The 18,432-nt window shown below is 43.4% G+C and overlaps 1 protein-coding gene across 3 annotated transcripts in view; it reads left to right on the forward strand.

The window, feature by feature from the left end:
* Positions 1-18,432, forward strand: part of Pdzd2 (PDZ domain containing 2) — a 248,168-nt gene that overhangs the window by 202,359 nt on the left and 27,377 nt on the right. For all 3 annotated transcript variants that reach the window (XM_010605415.3, XM_019204726.2, XM_033758241.1), the window contains exons 9-17: positions 559-673; positions 3,561-3,634; positions 3,766-3,988; positions 4,857-4,974; positions 6,592-6,724; positions 12,820-12,901; positions 14,322-14,356; positions 15,383-15,539; positions 17,081-17,847. In XM_010605415.3, coding sequence (XP_010603717.1) covers positions 559-673; positions 3,561-3,634; positions 3,766-3,988; positions 4,857-4,974; positions 6,592-6,724; positions 12,820-12,901; positions 14,322-14,356; positions 15,383-15,539; positions 17,081-17,847 — 1,704 coding nt within the window. The remainder of the gene's footprint in view (positions 1-558; positions 674-3,560; positions 3,635-3,765; positions 3,989-4,856; positions 4,975-6,591; positions 6,725-12,819; positions 12,902-14,321; positions 14,357-15,382; positions 15,540-17,080; positions 17,848-18,432) is intronic.

Raw genomic sequence — 18,432 nt, forward strand, 5'->3', positions numbered from 1 at the left:
CAAAAAAAAAAAAAAAAAAACCTCAGAATCTATAGCTTCAGGGGATGCTCCCAGTTAAATTTGATATACAAATATCAAAATATCCACATTGATATTATACAAAATGAAAACTAAAATTTAAAAAAGAAAAGAAATATGGTATGGCACCTGCGTAGTATAAAATGACTCTCAAGAGTTACTTAGTTGTGGGCTGGGGATTTACCTCAGTGGTTCTGCCGCCTGCCTCCCAAGCACAAGGACCTGAGTTCGATCCCTGGTACCCCCCCAAAAAAAGAGTTATTTAGTTGATCCACATGAAATTGTCATTCTTAAAAGGCAGAGGTTGTCAAATATTAACAATGGCACCTGTTTCAACCTAAAACGTTTTTCCTTTAGTGTAATGCATAGCTTCTGTAATACAAGTAGATCTGAAGAGGGAGACCAGGAAGTGAACGCCAACCTGAGTTTATACCTTAACTTCATGACTAAGAATGACGCTGAAGTCAAATACTGTCATCGTAAGGATGCCTTCACCAATACTGCAAATGCCAAGCTTATTCCCATCTGCTTTGAATGTAGGGTCTTGGCTTTAGCATCGCCGGAGGTCGAGACTGCATCCGAGGCCAGATGGGGATTTTTGTCAAGACCATTTTCCCAAATGGGTCAGCCGCAGAGGACGGAAGACTGAAAGAAGGTAGGAGAACACCTCGTGGTGGTCGTCCATGACACTGAGCTTTGATTCCATGAGAATCTGCCCCTGTATAAAATGGGAAGCAAGTGGCGGAGCAGCTGTGGGCCTGAGAGGCCTCTAGGCCAGGACTGTGCCCCGCATCCCTCCTCATGGTCTTGGAGAGGCGACACACCCCGAGCTTCACTCTCTTTGGCTGTCACCCTGGGACATTACGCCTACCTTGAAGAGCTGTTGTGAGGATTAAATCAGATAATCTGTGCAAAGTGGTGTTATATTTTCCCGGAGGACAGAAACGTTTATCTTGTCTGCTTAGGCCTTGATCATGTGCCTCACATTTGAAAATTCCTGAGCATTTTGCATTCTGTTCTCACCTCTCACCAGGGCTGATGTGGAGGCACAGTACCTGGCCGTTATTAGCCATTTAATATCTTGCTGTTGAAATGAACCACCACGTATTTTAATTCCTAAATGAACATCTTTTTTCATTCTCTGTAGCACCTACCATTTTGCCACACACGAATATGTATACAGTGGCTTTTGAATGCAAATAAAAGAAACACTGAGGTGCCAAGTTATATCTGGCAAACAAAAATTTTTAATGTTTAAGTACATCTTATATTTTATAGTACTGTAAATATTTACAAAGCATTTTCATACGTTTAAATTATTAACTGTGGCACAAACCTGTCAAGTAGGCATTTGGAGTGATCGTTTCACAAATCTGGAAACTGACACTCACAAGTGCTGAGTGACTAGAAGTTTGTGTCACTCCTAATAAGTAGCAACAGTGAAATTCAAACCCAGTGTTCTCATCCCATGGTCCGTTCCTCTCCCCGCCTTACTACTGCTACCTCATTTAAATACAAGATGTTCAGAGACCTGGAAGTCATTTTCCCTTCTTTGGTGTATCGTGATGATTGAGAAAATAAAATTTGAATAGGCCAAAGCTTCTTTTATGTACAGACATAAAGCTGTTTTCAACAGTGAATCTCCTTATGTATATATTTATATATCTGTATACTTATTATGAAATATTTATTTGGATTAAAATTATATATAAAGAAAAGTTACAGATAAGTTCTGAATATATTTTAAATATCATTCATCAAAGCATAACCTCCCCATTTAAACATCTTTTTTTTGTTAATGATTAAGTCAAAATACTGTATTTCCATTTACCTTAAAAATGCTATGGCTGTTCAGTTCACTCAACCCAAACTATAGGAGCTGTTAAATTATACCGATTAACTTTCTTAAACCAACAAAGAATAAATCAGAGTCCCCCTTTTTTAGGCAGAGTAACCACAGATCCTGTGTGCTAACAATATGACGTAGTAAGCTTAATACTTCAGGGCAAAATATTTTCTGTATTACAGGAAGGATTAACCACAGGTGATATTTGTGTCCAGTTTCAGAACAATGTAAAATTCTTGCAGAGCATTTTTATAATGGATGTACCATGTGCTCTCTTGATTAAAATTCATCCTGCAAGGCTGGTAGAATGGAGCAAAATAGAAAAAAAATCAGTAGTTAGGAAAGGTTAATAGCACTTTATTCTCCTACATATTGTTTTTTCGTATGTGTTCATTAATTAGAAACATAAGTCATTGAAATGAATTTTCAACCTGTTGCGTGATATGCCTTTAAAAAAAACCTTGCGTAAATTTTAAGAGTGTGCATGAGTATGGTAATGTTTCTATCCTTTCTGCGTGTGGGCGCAACCCCAAAACATAATGGAGTAATTGGTTATGCCAGCTGATTTTCAAGCAGAGATTATTTCACTTACTTTACAACTTCTGTGGTTGCATTAGAAGGCACCTGATGAGTGCATAGGGGCACCCCTACCTTTCGCTAACTGCTCTACAGGATTCCTCTCATCAAGTACACTGTGTGCTCCTGGGATTGACTGGCTGTGAGAGGTGAAAATGTGTGTTCTTGTGCTGCTTTGCACTTTGTGAGTGTAGGATGTCTCTTTCCCTAACCACACCATTGTGCAAAGTCATCTGTTCTCCCTGGGGCATCTCTGTAGTGTTGGTGATGAGCTGTTATTAAAAAAAAAAAGCCTGTGTCACAAGAGTGCAAACCAGAAATGAGTTTCTTACAAGTCACTGGAATGTTTTAAGTTCTTTTATTTTCCCAGCAGACATTATCAACAGCTTGAAAAGTGAGCTGACTATATCCTCTTGGGGTTGAAGATAACAGGCTAGTTGCAGGGGTGGGCAGTAAGCAAGCATGTGTGCCCATTGGCATTACCCTAAACTGCTTGGCATTGCCCAGCAGTAATTTCTGAGACAGAAGCACAGCAGCCCAATGATGCACAACCTGGCCCTTCATCAGTAAGACCAGACATCAAGACTATTTCAGAGGTAGGGCTTAATAACATCCCAGCAAGTTGGTTTTTTTTCTTTATCATTAAGACTATTTTCTATACACCCTGATGATTCGCCGGGAATCTGGTCTTTCTACAAATGTAGTAGTGGCTTCTCAAATGTCTTATGAGTTTGTGCTTCATTGCCAGTGTTTCTAAGCTTTTAAACTGGCTATGAGGAAAGCCTTTTGCAACTTGATATTTGCAGTTCAGTCTCTACACACAGGATAACTACTATTGCACTTGTCAGTCATTAGAGTAAGATCTTAATGCTTTTCCGAGTTGTTTTAATTGATGATTATGATGTAGAATTATTGCACAATAACATGCATTTTAATAACTTGCCCCATTTTGTGACATTGCTGGCAGCTAGGTTTACGAAAGTGAATTGAAACAATAAAAGTCACTTTATGGAGTAGTAAATCAGGGACCAAGTGGTATCTTATTCTAGTACTAACCAAGCAGTTGGCTTCCAGTAAATTAAAGCTTAATGTTAATGTAATTCTCCTATTTGGTCACCAGGGGATGAAATCCTGGATGTAAATGGAATACCAATAAAGGGCTTGACGTTTCAAGAAGCCATTCATACTTTTAAGGTAACAGCGTTCTTATCGATCTCTTACCCTCTCTTGTTTTTCTTCCTCTGTTTCTTTCTGGTGTGGGTTTAGTGAGATCTTTTTCCCACTTTGTAAGGACACTTAGCCCACTCTGCTCTTTGTTTTCACAGCAAATCCGAAGCGGGCTGTTTGTCTTAACGGTTCGCACAAAGTTACTGAGCCCCAGCCTCACACCCTGCTCGACCCCTACACACATGAGCAGATCCAGCTCTCCAAACTTCAACACCAGTGGGGGGACCTCAGCAGGAGGATCTGACGAAGGCAGCTCCTCCGTGGGACGGAAGACCCCTGGGCCCAAGGACAGAATCGTCATGGAAGTCACACTCAACAAAGGTGATCCGAGCTCTTTGCTCCCTTCTTCCACTGCATTCTCTTGAATAACAATTTGGAATCTGTTCAGAGGTTAATTTTTTCTGAATTTTTTTTAGAATTATTCCTTTGCAACCATCTGCTGTCACCAACAGATGGCATTCTGTAAATGGACGGTGGGATCAACGGTACGGGTTTCAGGCATTTTACAAAAGTGAGGGGAAGTTTGCTGATAGCACAGCGATCTTCAAGCTCTCTCCCTGCCTGTGTCATTGTGCGGCATGGGGTCGTGCTTAACTTCCAGGACTCATACAAAAATTTAAAGACTATAACTATAAAAATACAGTTAATACCAATAACTACAAGTCATGGCTGTTCATCATTTGTTCTTCCTCCCCACCCACTGTGAAAATATGGTCAACAACCAAGAAATTAGTGACTAGAAAGAAAGGTGGAAAAAGCCTAAAAGTTGTACATCTGAAATAAAATCATTCCTTATACTCTACATATTTCCAGAAACACATTTGAGGACTAAGAACTGAGAGTGAATCACTAAATAATTCACAGCCCATGGTGACTCCCTGATTCAGCCGTGGACTCATTTCATTAACAGAATATAGCAGTGTTTTTGTTGTGAGTGGTGGGGGTGGTTGTTTTCTTACTGGGGATTGAACTCAGGACCTTGTGCTTGCCAGGCGGGTGCAACACCACTGAGCTACAGCCCCAGCCCCTGGAATATAGCAATGTTGAGAAAGAAAAGCAGAAATACATTCTGAATCTGGACCAAAACAAAATGAGCTTATCAATGTGAATATAAATATAGCTTCAAATGTACTCTTCTTCTGGTTACCATGTAATTTTTGCTGTTTTCTTCGCATTCTGCCTCACACAGAGCCAAGGGTTGGATTAGGCATTGGTGCCTGCTGCTTGGCTTTGGAAAACTGTCCCCCAGGCATCTACATACACAGCCTGGCACCAGGATCTGTGGCCAAGATGGAGAGCAACCTGAGGTTGGTTGGATCCCTCACATCATGGGGCTCCGGTGCTTTCTCGAATATGTGAACACACACGTACATACCAGCTCTGTTGCATCCCTTATGGAATTCTATATCTTTGAATTATTTGGCAGTAACACAGCCAAATTACAAGCATTACAAGCATTACAAGCATTAATGTTTCCAGAGGCAAAAGCTCATGTAAATAAAATTGGGTTGAATCACAGAACTCTGGATGTTGGCGTCCCTACCTGTTTGGTTTTATTTGGACTCAGAAGTTCAGTTTCATAGTTTTGATGAAGCACGGTGCAAGATATCTGATCACCTCAATATAGTCTTTTATTTTTGTATTCATTTATACAAAATTTACATGAGACAGTGGGACTGTTTGTGTGGTTCACAATCACTGGTTACAGAGGAGTCTGAAACCAGGCCTTGAATCGGCCTTTCTTGCTCAGTATCATCTCTTGCCCTTGTCCATTGCTTTCATACTGTTTGAATGGGGATGTCCAGGTGCCTGTTGTCTGAAATTCCAGAGCATCCGATTTCTCAGTGCAGATAGCTACACCGTGTCATGAGTGTTCCGTTTATAGCAGAGACGTCTAGTAAGTGCAGTGAGTCAGTGCCCACCTAAACTTGACAAGAATGTGCCCACATCATTCATACCAAGCACTGTACAAACAGTATCACCTTTTCCCCGTAAGCATCAAAGTCCTTCAGCAGTTGAAAAATTGTCAAAGTGGCATTTGTTGAGGTTGCCATTTGGGGACTCTGTTTATAGATTGTATTACAGTCCTAGTTAATCATCAGAGTGAATTTCCATATGAAAAAAAAGCTTAGCAAATCATCCAAAAGTACATTAAAGAAAATGTACTTTAGAACCCAAGGAAAAAAAATAACTCTTTTAATGATATCTCAAGATGATGTTTCTTCTTGAATGGTTCCATATGTCTGGAGCCTGCCAAATGGACATTCTTCAGGCCTAGTGTAAAGAGCCTTTGTTCTCTCCTATTGAGTTCTCTCCCTATAATTTCAAGTCAAAATGGGCAACTTGTCCCCAATTTCTCATTTGTTCAAATTTGAAACATTTCTACAAATTCTTGGATGACCTCTGAGCTTTCAGATATTTCCTCTTTAAATTATATTACAATAACCATTTCAAGATGGCAGGAAGAAGGAAGAGACTGACGAGGATCGAGAGGCTGTCACGTGACGATCAAGTCAGACAGACTTGAGTTAGTTCAACAGTGTATGGTATCAGGTGACCTCTCTGAGCCTGTGACCCCAGCTCCATAATGAGGAAATACTTGTTCCTGTTAGAAATGTTATTGTTTAGATTGTTCTGTACAGAGGCCTGGCATATAGTGTGTGCTGAAGAAACAGTAGCCTTCAGCTTTAACTGTTTTATCTTCTAAAAGTGCCAGTTGACATAGATAAAAGACAGCCAGTTCAAAACCCAGCATGTTTATAGATGAGTGTGTTGCTTTTTCACACACTGTCAGGAAAGAATGTCGTTTGCTTCTTTAAATCATCCAGAAAAGGCTTGATAATAAAACCTGCCCCAGGAGAAGGGCTTCCTTAGCTTTTGAAAAAGGCTGACTGTTACAGAATGTTGGTTGTGTCACCCTCCAGCCGCGGAGACCAAATCCTAGAAGTGAACTCTGTCAACGTCCGACATGCTGCTTTAAGCAAAGTGCACTCCATCTTGAGCAAGTGCCCTCCGGGACCTGTCCGCCTGGTCATCGGCCGCCACCCTAACCCCAAGGTGAAGTAGTTCTTCCTGTCCGCTTCAGGAAGAGGGCATGACTATGTGTGTCCAGCATCGGTGTTGCAGTCTGAGGAGGAGACCGGTCACCCAGCAGGGATGGCGTTGTCAGCCGACAGCTGATACATGTGGGGAATAAAATTTTGAACTGAACGTCTTCACCTTCACACCTTAGAAAATGTTGACAGTGTTATTGGTGACTTAATTTTTGTCTAGTGGGCCAGACTCTTAACTCATGCCTCAGCTATTTGGGAGGCTGAAGCAGAAGGATCTCTTGAGCCCAGGAATTTGAGGCCAGTCTGAGCTACACAGCAAGATCCAGAGTCTAAAAGGGTGGGGGCAGGGGGCTTAAAAGAATAAAATTTGTTCTAGTGTAAAGTAGGAATTCAGAATTCTGAGTAACCCCTACTGGATGTCTGCTGGTAAGACACTTGAACTCTTTTGAGTATCTGCCTCAAGAATATGAGTATGTTGGGCCCTGTGATCTATATGTTCTGTTTAAGAAAAAATTTTTAATCACCATCTCTTGTTTGTTCACGTTGGAAATTCTCTCATCTTTAAGTGATTTTCAAAGCAGATTTTGAATTTTAAACTTGATCTAAGTAAGAAATGAGAATATGACAAGATTAAAATAGTATAAGTGCTGAGTTTTTATAATGGTCAGAAAGATGACTACTTTGAATTTAATTTACACTTGTGTAATACACTTAATTCACTTAACCTAGTGTCTATCTTTGCATTTCTATAGTATTTCTACAGTAAGTAGTTTCTCAAGGAAAAGTTGAGTGTGTTCACATTTGACGAGAAAAGTTGCTTTCTTACTGTTTATTTCTGTGTTGGGTCAAAAATATTTATCTTATCAAATTACTATTTCACACTATTTAAGTAAACATAAGAGGAAATCTAGCTTTGCAAACCAGTGACTTATTTGCAAATGTTGCTTTGTAGATTTTGCTGCCATCATAGTTGGGCAAGAAAAATCCCTGGCATTTTAAAATGAACTGCAAAGAAGTTATTAGATTTTTTTTAATATTGTGGAGGATCCCATTTCTTTGGCTGATAGAATCCTCAAGACTAAATTGTTAAATTCACATTAGTATCTTTTCCACTAACTAGTCACACAAATGTTCTCAAATCTACTTACACAGCATGAATACGTATTGAAATTCTCCTGCCCATTCAGCTCACTTTCACATTGTCTGTTACTGGTTTTGCTCATTCTGCTAAAAATAGTCTGAAAACAGGAGTCCTCTTTTGGCTGATCTCATGTGGACGACCTCATAGGAACCCCGTGTGTGATTTGGACCCAACAAGACATACAGATCCCTGTAGCTCAGTCCATGTCCCGCTTGTGAGGATGCTCATGTAGTCTTCTGTTGAACCATTAAGTGGCCTTTTCTTACTTAGAAATTTTGCTCGGCAGGGCAGAGCGAAGATCCTGCAAGGGTGATGTTAGCTCAGCTGTAGGCTCCACCAGTGCATGTGAGCCTGGTAATAAACCACGGAGGGACAGTCCCAGAGGAATTCGGGGGTAAATCAGCACAGGTGCAGGGCTGGGGAGCAGGCACCTGCCAGGCACCAGGGCAGTGCATCTCTCCTGTCCTTCCTTGTCTCCCTCAAGTCAATGTGATTCAGACCATCGGTCTTTGTCCCAGATCAAATTCATTATCCAGGGCTGAGGATTTAGCTCAGTGGTGCCGCCACCTGCCTTGAAAGCACAAGATTCTGAGTTCGATCCCCTGTACCCCCGCAAAAAATTTATTATCCAAACACTTTCCGAGCTTCCCCTAGGTGCTAGGCAGTGTTGCCTAGGGTGCATCTCGACTCGGGAAAGCTCACTGTCTACTCAGAAGAAGACCTTAACTGGAAGTCAGTGGAGGACCCCATCACAGAGACTTCCTGAATTATAAACATTTGGGAATGTGCTTTATTTGCACATGAAGTCAGTAGCTTGCACCTAGCTCCCATCCCCTCGTGATGATGTTACTAGCGTGTGAGGATGCTACTACTGTATGATGGAAGAAGAGACCCAGACCAAAGCGTGGCCCCTCCTCCTGACCTGGCCAGGGCCCTTCTGCGCTTAAGGCTCCAGGACCCACTCACTTTTGACAGCATCATTGTCACGCTGTCGATCCACAATAAACTTCAGGGATAATCATAATCCAAGAGTTGCTGGCCTCAACTATTTGGCCACGTACTCCTATTTGTATAGTTGCTTTCAATTTTTTGGCATTAATCACAGGACACTTCTGTAAGTTCAACTTGAAGGTTTTGTTTGTTTTTTTGTTTTTTGTTTTTTGAGACAGGGTCTCACTATGTAGTTGAGACTGACCTGGAACTCACTGTGTAGCCCAGGGTGGTCTCGAGCTCACAGTGATCCTCCTGCCTCAACCTCCCGAGTGCTGGGATTACAGGCATGTGCCACCACGCCCAGCTCAACTTGAATTTTGACCATTTTTTTGTTACTGTTTTGAGTACTTGATATAAAAACATTTTTTTTTAAAGTACCAGGGATTGAACTCAGGACCTTGCGTTTGCAAGGCAGGCAGAGGCAACACTGAGCTAAATCCCCAGCCCGACATTTTTAAACTAGTTTGTCACTAATATCATGACCAGGTCATATTTAACAAAATTGAGGGCCAGGGATTTAGCTCAGTGGTTCTGCCACCTGCCTCGCAAGCACAAGGTCCCGAGTTTAATCCCCAGTACCAAAAAATATTGAACTTATTTGTTTTAAATGTTATTAAGCACTTCAGCTCCTACCCATGGCCATGCCTGTTGTGTCACTTGCAGTATTATATGAATCGTATCCCGAATGATCTCAGACTGCTGTGCTTATATTCAGTGGACAAGGGACGTAATGGGAGGGGGGTGTTTAAAGTATGTTATAGGCATGTACTGCTCTGTCAGAATGGCTGGGTGAGGGGACGCACGCCTGTAATCCCAGTACTCGGGAGGCTGAGGCAAGTTTGAGGCCAGCCTGGGCTACATAGTGAGATCCTGTGTCAGAAAAAAACAAAAACAAAAACCAAACTTGCCAGAATGAAACCAATATGCACTAATTTTAAGAATGTAGGAATATAGCCAAGCATGATGGCCCACACCTGCAATCCCACCACTCAGGAGGCTGAGGCAAGAGGATCACCACAAAGTTGAGGCCAGCCTGAGCTATGTAGTGAGTTGAAGACCAGCTCAAACTACATAGAAAGACCCTATCTACAAAAAAAAAAAAAGTGAGGGGGGCCGGGGATGTAGCTCGGTGGCACTGTGCCTACCTGGCAAGTGCAAGGTCCTGAGTTCAATCCCCGGTACCACAAAAAACAAATTTTGATCTAAATAAAAATAAGTTTAGATTTAGGATTTGATGTCACCAACATACAATATGTGGAAATACAATAAATTATTGATGTAACTGAAACAAGTCTGTGCCAAGAGCCCTGTGAGTGCCCCATGTGCCACATCAGAGATGTCTCGGTGGCCCCACATTAGGTCTTGATTGAGGTTTATATGTTACACTGGCCCTGCCCGGTACAGATAGGTGTGCAGCAGCTGTAAAGCCGTGCCTTGATCTGGGATTGATGGCAGTAACGGTGTTTGCACACCGTCCTTGGGCTGAATCGAAGGCAGCTGCAGTACTTTTCTCCAAGTTGTTTTATCTATATGTGTTCTCAGAAATGCGTTGCGTTAAAAATATTTTAACAAGTATCATTAATATAAAGCCAAGTCCGGCTATTTTTTTTTTCTATTTACCATTTTTCTCCTTTCCATTCTGTAGTCCTGCAGCTTTCCCCTAAAACCCATTCAACTTTACTAGATGCCTGTCTGTCTGTCTGTTCTGTCTGTCCGTCCGTATTCACACCGTTTTGCCTCCTAGTGACAGCTAGGGCAGTTCTCAGCTCCTTCCTGTGGGGTCTCCACTTGGGTCCTGCTGCTTACTCTCCCTCCCTTCTTCTGCCTCAGGACCAGTGCAGTAAGCTGTGCTGACCTGCACTCCCTCCGTGGCGTGAGAGAAAACTAGGTTTTCAGTGGTCTGCGGTCACGGGCCTCGAGGCGTGTGTGACTTCAAAGACCTTCCCCGCATCACAGGGCTCACGCTTTGCTCAAGTCCACTTTGTCTCTGCCCAGAAGCTCTACCTATTTGCCAATACAGTCAAACATCGGGAAGGCAGGGCAGTGCAGAGCACAGCCCCGATAGACGGCTGGTCTGAGGCCCTGAACACAGCGTGATTCGTGTTTTTAGCCACAACAAAATGGGCTGCTGTAATAGTGCTGGAGATGTTTCCAACAAAACCTAATTTCAGTGTTTGCCTGGATTTCACGTTTCTTCTTAGGTAAACATGGTGTTCTTGGTTGTAACATCATACTATATTTTTCTTCCAGTCAAGATTCCATTTATGTTTAATGTATTTTTATCCCACTTACCCCAGCATTTCATGCCAATCGTTCATTTTGATACTCCGTGTATGTGCTTCCTTAGTTTTTGTGTGGTTCCAAGAGAAATACCGCAAGGGTTTTCTTTTCTTCTGTTTTTCATAATGTCTGCAGTAGTGGCTGCCCAACTGGGACATTCAAACCTTTCAGGTCTAGACAGGCTAAGATTTGGACCTGCTAGGGTAGCAGCTTCTTGCTCATGTTAAGTAGAAGAAAGTAATAGGAGGACTTTTGTTCTCCCACTCAGAAAAACACTTGCAAATATTGAAAGTCTAGTATCAAGGAAAATAGCAACCACTGTTTCAGCTGATATTTTTCCTGGCTCTTTTGTACAAAATTACTCTTTGCTTTGTGGAGGTGTGTCAGTGTGTGTGTGCATATTTTACTTCCTGTGATGCTACATCCTATGAAGGCCAAGATCGAATTATGATTTATCTGTTAGGTTAAAATGTAATACTGAATCCAGAATAGAAATATTTATCATTAAGGCAAATCACTATGCTTATCCAAATATCTATGCTAAGTATTATTTTAGTGCAAAATTACCATTCTAAGTTTAAAACAGCACCATTAAAAAGAAAGTCTAAGTTTTCCAGTTATCTTTGAGATAATATATTCAGTATAGGTCAGGTTTTTAAAAAAATCTTTCCATGAATAATGACAGTTAAGGATAATAGTATGTGGAGTATTATTACTCTATAGGAGAAAAGAATTCATTGAATCTACCAATCAATATAGATACTGGTCAATATAGAAGGAATAAAAAAGTTACCAAATTGCTGTTTTAGAATTTTTATAATATGATTGATTCAGGCAGGAGTGATCAGTGAGGTAAAAACATGAGATGAGAGTGTCTTGTGGTTGCAGCATATTTACGCAGTCCCCAGCTGTCTTCTCACAGATTATTATTAATGACCACGGAAAATCCCAGTGGAAAAACTGGCAAGGCCTATCCTAACCGAGAGATCAAAGTTAGCATCGCCAGTTATGAGACATGTTGACCCTGAGTGCCTCTAGATGCACAGACAAGGAAACCATTTTTTGTAGTTTTTCTTTAAAAAAAAAAAAAAAAAACACACAGACACATGCACATACACACACGCACACACAATCTGATTCTAAGCATTAGAAAACTATCAGATTCTGATTGAGGGTTTGGATGGGTCTGGGTTTCTTCCAAAGTATCGGTATCATGAAAGACAAAGAAGGGCTCAGAACTGTTTGAGTTTAATACAGAGTAAAGACACATGACAGATACATCCTGGATTGCATTCTGGATTACCAAAAGCAATTTTCTATAAAGCATTACTATGCAAAAAAGTTGGTCCAGGACAGTCCGCTGTCCAAAACAACATGAGCTGCGCCTGTGGAACACCATGTAGGTCAGATGACATTTTCGCCCTTGCAAGACTTTGCCTCCTAACTAGCTTTTTGAAGGAAAGTCTTCACCACAGACTGGTCTCGTGTGGATGTTGTGTGAAGCTACCTATAACCCCACTGAACTTCTGTGTTCTGAGTTCCTGCATCAGAGGACAGTTGTAATCTATGATCTTGTCGTTTGTCTCTTTATCTGCACTCAACTTTGACTCTAGTCTTAGCTACTTTTCTGGAAGGGGAAATAAATAAATGCAACCATCTAATTTGTGCTTTCTGCTGAAAATCAGGTTTCCGAACAGGAAATGGATGAAGTGATAGCACGCAGCACTTACCAGGACAGCAAAGAGGCCAATTCCTCTCCTGGCTTAGGTACTGTAATTGCACATTTTCATTCAGCATTCAGTAGAGTTTCTCATTAAGTTCACCCATGGGGCATTCCCGGTGCACTCTTATTGGATTCATTATAATTATCAGGGTTGGTGAAAGGGGCTGTCAGAGAGTCTATACTTTCTCTACGTTGCTACTTTTGATTTCTGCAGTTATTTAGTGTACTTCATTAGAGATCTAATCATGCATGCTTCTTACATCACTTTCAAACAATTTGCAAGAGTGAGCTAAGAGCATTTCATGTATTTATGCACGATTCATCTAAAATGCTATACATAAAAAGTGAAATGATCAGAAATATGAGTGATTTGGTAGATGGAGAGCATTATCCATCCAGAAGCCTGAGACTTCTTTATATGAATTAAAAAGTGTCAACGCAAACAGGGGAATGGAGGCAGCTAAAGTCGTGATTTTCCCGTTAAGTAGAAAAGATTAGACAAGGATTGAGATCAAAGGAGTTTCATATGAATTTTAAATATTACACTGAGTTTTAAATCTTACGCTTCCTGTATCATGGAAACCTAAAAGTCTCTGCTAACTTTTCTGAGCTTGAGATTTTGCTGACGTTCTGACTGATGTCCCAGAAGAAAAGGAGCTGTAATTTGAGTTCCTGATTGTCAGGAAAGGGAAGGCATGGGATTTTTTGGCAACTATGAAACACGTTGATGATTTGCATCCATAATTAATATATTTAAAGTGGACTCAGCCATAATAGGCTCTTTATTCAGCTATTCATTAACCTGCCCTGCCTGAAAGCTGTGTTCTCCTAATCCCAGCATCTCCACTTGATCAGCTAGAAAAGATTGTATTAAGCCATGATCCTCATGCCCTAAATCTCTTTTGCTCATGGCCTAGAAATTAAAGTCTAAATGCTGTACTTTTCATCCTTCCTCTAAAAACTGAAGTAGCTATGCAATGTTTTTCATGGTCTTCTGGGTGGCGTTCCTCTGTCCATCCTACAATCTGTTTGGCAAAACCCTGGGCCATTACTAGACAGCAGGTACAGTGTTAGCCCCATGGGTCAGATTAGTCCACAGCTCTGCTCTAATAATTAAGGAGGCGACATGAGACTGAACCACTCATCATTACAGTCCTGTGAAGATGGAGATTGATGTGTGTGTATATCAAACATTTTGGAAATTCAGAAGATATTACTTCCTTCTGAGGTCTTGAGAGGCAGGGCTCGGAGCATGAGCAGTCTTGGGAGGTGGGATGGGATGGAGTCGGGTACCCAGGTGGATGCCAAGGGCACCTCTACCCTCACACCCAGCTCATCAGTGCCACTCAAGCAAAGGGAGGTTTGGTTTAGTATGCTTGGCTCCTCCCTTTCCAGTTAAGTATGTGAGCCTGCTTGTGATTTTAGCTCATCATTTTGACAATATGGTGAATTTCCCCCCTACAGGTACCCCCTTCAAGAGTCCTTCTCTTGCCAAAAAGGTAAGTCAAATAGGGAAGGGAGGGCAGGGGTATGGGGAAAAAACAAGAACCAAGATATATCATGTAAAGGTAGAAGACCCCAAAGATAAATGTAACTGTATTGTTTGCCTTAAATGTACCAATAAACTTAATGGAGGAAAAAAAAAAGGTAAATCAAGACACCCTGCTCTCTACCTAACTCCGCTCAACCATGTGATCCTGAGCCCATAGGCAAGCGTGAGTGCCCGCCCAGCACATACAAGTGTGCTGCCCAAGAGTCCTTTATACCACTTTACGCCCGAAATAGCAGCCGTGCTAATTTTTTTTCTCTCATTGACTTTACTGGTACATTTTAAGTATGCAGTACAGTTGCATTCATCATTGGGATCTTGTACCTTTACATGACAGCTCTTGGTTCTCATTTTTTCCCCTTGTCCCTGCCCTCCCTTCACCCCCTGCAACCATGCTAATTTGAGAATGCCCAAATGTGTTTCTCTTATTAAATATTCACTCAGAAAGAGAATAGCACAACAGGAAAAAAAGAAAAAGAACTGTGGTTCGAAAAGACTTCTTAAATTATTCCATAATAAAGCAGGCCCACGTTTTTTGCTATCTTTAGTTAAGGAAACTTGGAATTCCTAAACCCTGCTAGGTCGGGGCAGAGGATTCAATGTCCCATTCCTTTGTTTCATCAGTTGACTAGGCCATTTGGCTTGGAAATTTATTCTGTCTTCCTGTGCCTTTCCCCAGTGTTTTCCCTAGGATGGTTGATAAAGGGCAGCTGCCGCTGATAATTGCCAAAACTGTGACCCCACCCCAAACCTCTAAACAAGATCTGGCAGCAGCAGTCACCTTTTTATTCATTAATTGCCCATTTAACCATCCTAAAGTAAAGGGAGATGGGTGTTTACCATCAAAGCTGTTTTGAATGACCATGGGTTAGAACTAAGTGTTCTTGGACAGATGGGAAGTGATTAGTGTTTCAAACTCAGCTTCTGGTACCTCTTCCAAGAAAGTGGAGACATCTGACATTTTCTTCTCCGACAGGACTCCCTTATTTCTGATTCTGAATTCTCCCCGTACTTTGCCCATGATGCCCAGGGCTCCTTGTCAGACTTTATGGTGACCGGCTCCGAGGACGAGGATCACCCCAGCAGTGGCTGCAGCACATCCGAGGACAGCAGCCTGACTCTCAGCACCTCCAGTAAGCGAGAAGCCCCGAGGGTCCTGGGCACCGCCTGCTACAGGGAAGGCAGTTGCTGGTTTCCGCCTCTCTGCTGGAGGCCGCCATAGTTCAGCTTTCCTGGTACTGCAGTAGGAAAAGAGAACTGGAAAGAAACCACAACTCTGGCAGAGTAGATGTTGTGTTTCGACCCCAGCCAAAAGCAGGGTTTACTGTGGGTAGATGCAGCCACTCTGAATGACAAGCCCCTCGAGTTATGCAGTGAACAGGCTGGGTGCCCATTGTGTTCCAAGGTGCGGAGGTGGCAAACCTGCATTGCCGTTAGGTGTGGTTCACAGCTGTGCAGTCTTGGATCTCATGGCATCAAAGCACGGTGGGCAACCTGAGGCCCTCACGTGTTAGAGAATCTCAACCAGATCCAGCTACCTTCCCTCACTGGGCCCTCACTTAATTCCTTTTAGAAGGCAGTAAGTGAAAGATTCAGAATTTATGAGAGATGTTATCATATGGTTTTTATTTTTTGTTCAATTCTCCTGAAGCTAGTTTCCAGGGTTTTTTTTGTTTGTTTGTTTGTTTGGGGGGGTGTTGGTACCGGGGATCGAACTCGGGACCTTGCGCTTTTAAGGCAGGCAGTGGAACCACTGAGCTTAATCCCTGGCCAGTTTTTAATTTGTATTCTCCCTGATTACTCAAGATGAGGTGATGATCTGACGTGAGCCATACGGATTTCTCAGACTTCTGCTGGCAAGGTTTCTGATGTCCGAACAAGAAGGGTGTAGCTCAGTGGTAGAGCACTTGCTTAGCACTCTCCAGGCACTGGGTTCAGTTCATCAGTGCCACATTAAAAAGACAGAGAGAGAGAGAGAGAGAGAGAGAGAGAGAGAGATGGAGAGAAGGGAGGAAGGAAGGGAGGGAAGGGAGAGAAAGTCCCCTGCTCTTAGGAGGGCCGTGGCAGTCCTGACTCCTCTGGGGCTGCTGCTGAGCCCGCTGTGTCCTCTCACAGACACTTTAAGGCATGAGCGTGTGCTTTTTTCGCCAGAGCCAGCAAGTTCTAAAGAGATTGCAGAGCAGCCTGTACGTTCTCCCCTCCTTGGCTGGAGCTGGTAGCTTTAGCTTAGAGAAGTGGAAAGCCCGTGTTCCGAAAACTGATAGGCCTGTTGCTCAAGCCCCCTGCTGCAGATGAAGCAGGGATCTCAGGTGATGAAGGGCTGGCACTGTGGTTCACATCATGGGTCCCATCTATCCAGAGAGGAATTCTCCGCATCAGTGTTTTAGGTTGGACCTGCCAATGTGTGAGACATCATGCAGGTTGGAAACAGCATACCATTTAAATTACCCAGGGGCAGCCAGAGGAAACAGGGAGAAGGACGCTTCCCGTCCACCCTGTAGAGATCCCAAGGCACCATACTACTTAAACGTGGCATCCAGCGGCCGAAAGCTGTGTGTCTGGCATTTGTGAATGTGGAAATACTTGTGTGTAGTGACGGGGCTAAGTGATAAGACCAGGCCAGATGTGCTACTCGGTTTCACCTGACTCGTCTTTCTGTCTCCCCCACCCCCAGCTCACAGGGAGCCAGAAAAAGCCAGGGCCAACAGCCTCGTGGCTCTCGGAAGCCAATGGGCCTCTGGACTCTTCCACAAGCAGGTGACGGTTGCCAGACAAGCCAGTCTCCCTGGAAGCCCACAGGCCCTCAGGAACCCTCTCCTCCGCCAGAGGAAGGTGGGCTGCTATGACGCTAATGATGCCAGTGATGAGGAAGAGTTCGATGGAGAGGGGGCCTGCATTTCACTCCCAGAAGCCCTCACAGGTCCCAGCAGGCCTCTGTCAGAGGATGGCACCAGGCACGTCTCCATGACCTCTCACAAGGCCGGGGGCAGCAACAAGCAAGAGGAACCGCCCCAGAAAACACTGGTCAGCAAGGCCTCCTCCGTGCCACTCCTGGGCAGCTCGCTGGACTTGGAGGGGAGCGTGCCAATAGGTGTGGTGCCTGCTCCTTCCCAGGCAGCTGGCAGAGCCCCCAAGAGTGGCGCTGGTGGCTCAGGAAAAAAGGAACTGTCAGGATCGAGGAGTTCACCCAAACTGGAATACAAAGTCCACGTGGACACCCCAGGTGTGATGAGCACAGAGAACCCCATTACTCCCAAGCAGAAGAGTGAAGACCTGGTGTCCAGGCACAGACCAGTGGCCAAGGTCACCCCTCACTGCAAGAGGCCCACGGCAGAGGGTGGGCTCAGCAGCTCTAAGACAGCGGCCCTGACCAGCAGAACCGATGAACCGTGTTGTCAGGATGTGAATGCGACTCTCCTCAGCGAGACCACCATGGAGAAGGTAAGTGACTTTCCCAGTTACTTTGAATCTGTGTGGACGTGGTGTGAGTGGGTATGGGGTCTGTCGGAAAGCACAGGCCAATCTGCCAGGAGGGTTGGGGATCAGAAATTATCTTTCAGCAGTCACTCATTAAGAGGAGCCTGTTAATCTGCTGGCCGGCGCTTGGTCATAAGATCGTTCGGCTGAAGGTGTAATCACCCTCTGACAGTGGGAAAGCAGTGTGGCATGGGTGAAGTAAAGCCGTAGGCCTGGTGCCAGCTTCTCCACTGCCTAGTTGGCCCCAGTTGAGTGGCCGCTTACGCAGTTACTGAGTCTTTCTGAGCCTAGGTTTGCTGGACCATAAACCAGGTGTAGGTGGCGCTGTCTCCGTGGTCAGCTCTGACGTTGGGTGACACCCAGATGTTCACAGTGATTCTTGCTGGCTGATAAGGTTATGAGTGACCCTTAATTTTCCTGAATTTGTACAGTGATGGTGTGTAATCATAGCTACCCAGACCCTTGTCGCAGCTTGTGAAATAAGGGGGGATGGTCTCACTTAGAAACTTACAATGCGCTGTGTCAAAGGCAAGTTCATTTTGCTGCTGC

The sequence above is a fragment of the Fukomys damarensis genome, unplaced genomic scaffold (genome assembly GCF_012274545.1).
Source record: "Fukomys damarensis isolate Sample0158 unplaced genomic scaffold, DMR_v1.0_HiC HiC_scaffold_1, whole genome shotgun sequence".
In the NCBI taxonomy this organism is placed as follows: domain Eukaryota; kingdom Metazoa; phylum Chordata; class Mammalia; order Rodentia; family Bathyergidae; genus Fukomys; species Fukomys damarensis.